General features: G+C 64.8%; 1 protein-coding gene across 1 annotated transcript in view; it reads left to right on the forward strand.

The window, feature by feature from the left end:
- CDC37 (cell division cycle 37, HSP90 cochaperone) overlaps positions 1–1,057 on the forward strand; it is a 4,026-nt gene that overhangs the window by 2,613 nt on the left and 356 nt on the right. The window contains exons 5-6 of the mRNA XM_039712406.1: positions 37–219; positions 647–718. Of these exons, the coding sequence (XP_039568340.1) occupies positions 37–219; positions 647–718 (255 nt within the window). The remainder of the gene's footprint in view (positions 1–36; positions 220–646; positions 719–1,057) is intronic.

Consider the following 1,057-nt stretch of genomic DNA (forward strand, 5'->3'; position numbering starts at 1 on the left):
GTTTCCCCCCGTTCCCCCCGTTCCCCCGTCCCCCAGACCGCAGACCAGCAGTACCTGGAGGGTTTCACGGAGGAGCTGGAGGCGTTCAAGGAGCGCGTGCGGGGCCGGGCGCGGGCGCGCCTGGAGAAGGCGCTGCGCGAGTACGAGGAGGAGGAGCGCCAGAAGCGCCTGGGGCCCGGCGGCCTCGACCCCGTCGACGTCTACGAGTCCCTGCCCGCCGTGAGTTCGGGCTCAAAACACCTGGGTTGGGGTCTTTTGGGGGGTCCCGCAGGTGTTTCCCTGCCCTGAGAGGGTTTGGGGTAAATCCTGAGGGTTTGGGTGTTGTGGGTTTCTGGGTGTTGTGGGTTTGGGGTCTTTTGGGGTTCCACGAGTATTTCCCTGCTCTGAGGGGGTTTTGGGGTGAATCCCGGGGTTTTGGGTGTTGTGGGTTCGGGGTTCCTGGCGGGACTGGGCTGGTCCCAGTCAGTCCCAGTACGGGTCTGGTTCTGAGGCTCAATCCCCCAGTTCTGGTTGGTTTGAGCTTTTGGGGCTTTCCTTGGGATCGATGGCTCCCAGTCCATCCCAGTATATCCCAGTCCCCCCCAGTCCCCCCCAGCCCCATTCCCAGTGCCCCCAGTGCCCCCAGTGCCGCTGACCCCGTTCCCAGGAGCTGCAGAAATGTTTCGATGTCAAGGACGTGCAGCTGCTGCAGGAAACCATCAGCAAGATGGACCCGACCGTGAGTGCAGCCCCAAAACTGCTGGGGGGCCCAAATACTGGGGGGGGCCCAAATACTGGGGGGGCCCCAAACCCTCGGGGGGGGGTCCCAAATCTCTCAGGGGGTTCCAAAACCCTGGGTGGGGGGGGTCCCAAATCCCCTTGGGGGGAGCCTCCAAACTCCTCAGAACACCCCCAATCCCCTCAGAACCCCCCCAAACCCCTCGGGACACCCCCAATCCCCTCGGGGGGAGCCCCCAAACCCCCTCAGAGCCCCCCCAAACCCCTCAGGACACCCCCAAACCCCCTCAGAACCCCCCCAAACCCCTCGGGACACCCCCAAATCCCTCAGGGGGAGCCA

The sequence above is a fragment of the Passer montanus genome, unplaced genomic scaffold, assembly GCF_014805655.1.
Source record: "Passer montanus isolate IOZ18808 unplaced genomic scaffold, ASM1480565v1 scaffold267, whole genome shotgun sequence".
In the NCBI taxonomy this organism is placed as follows: domain Eukaryota; kingdom Metazoa; phylum Chordata; class Aves; order Passeriformes; family Passeridae; genus Passer; species Passer montanus.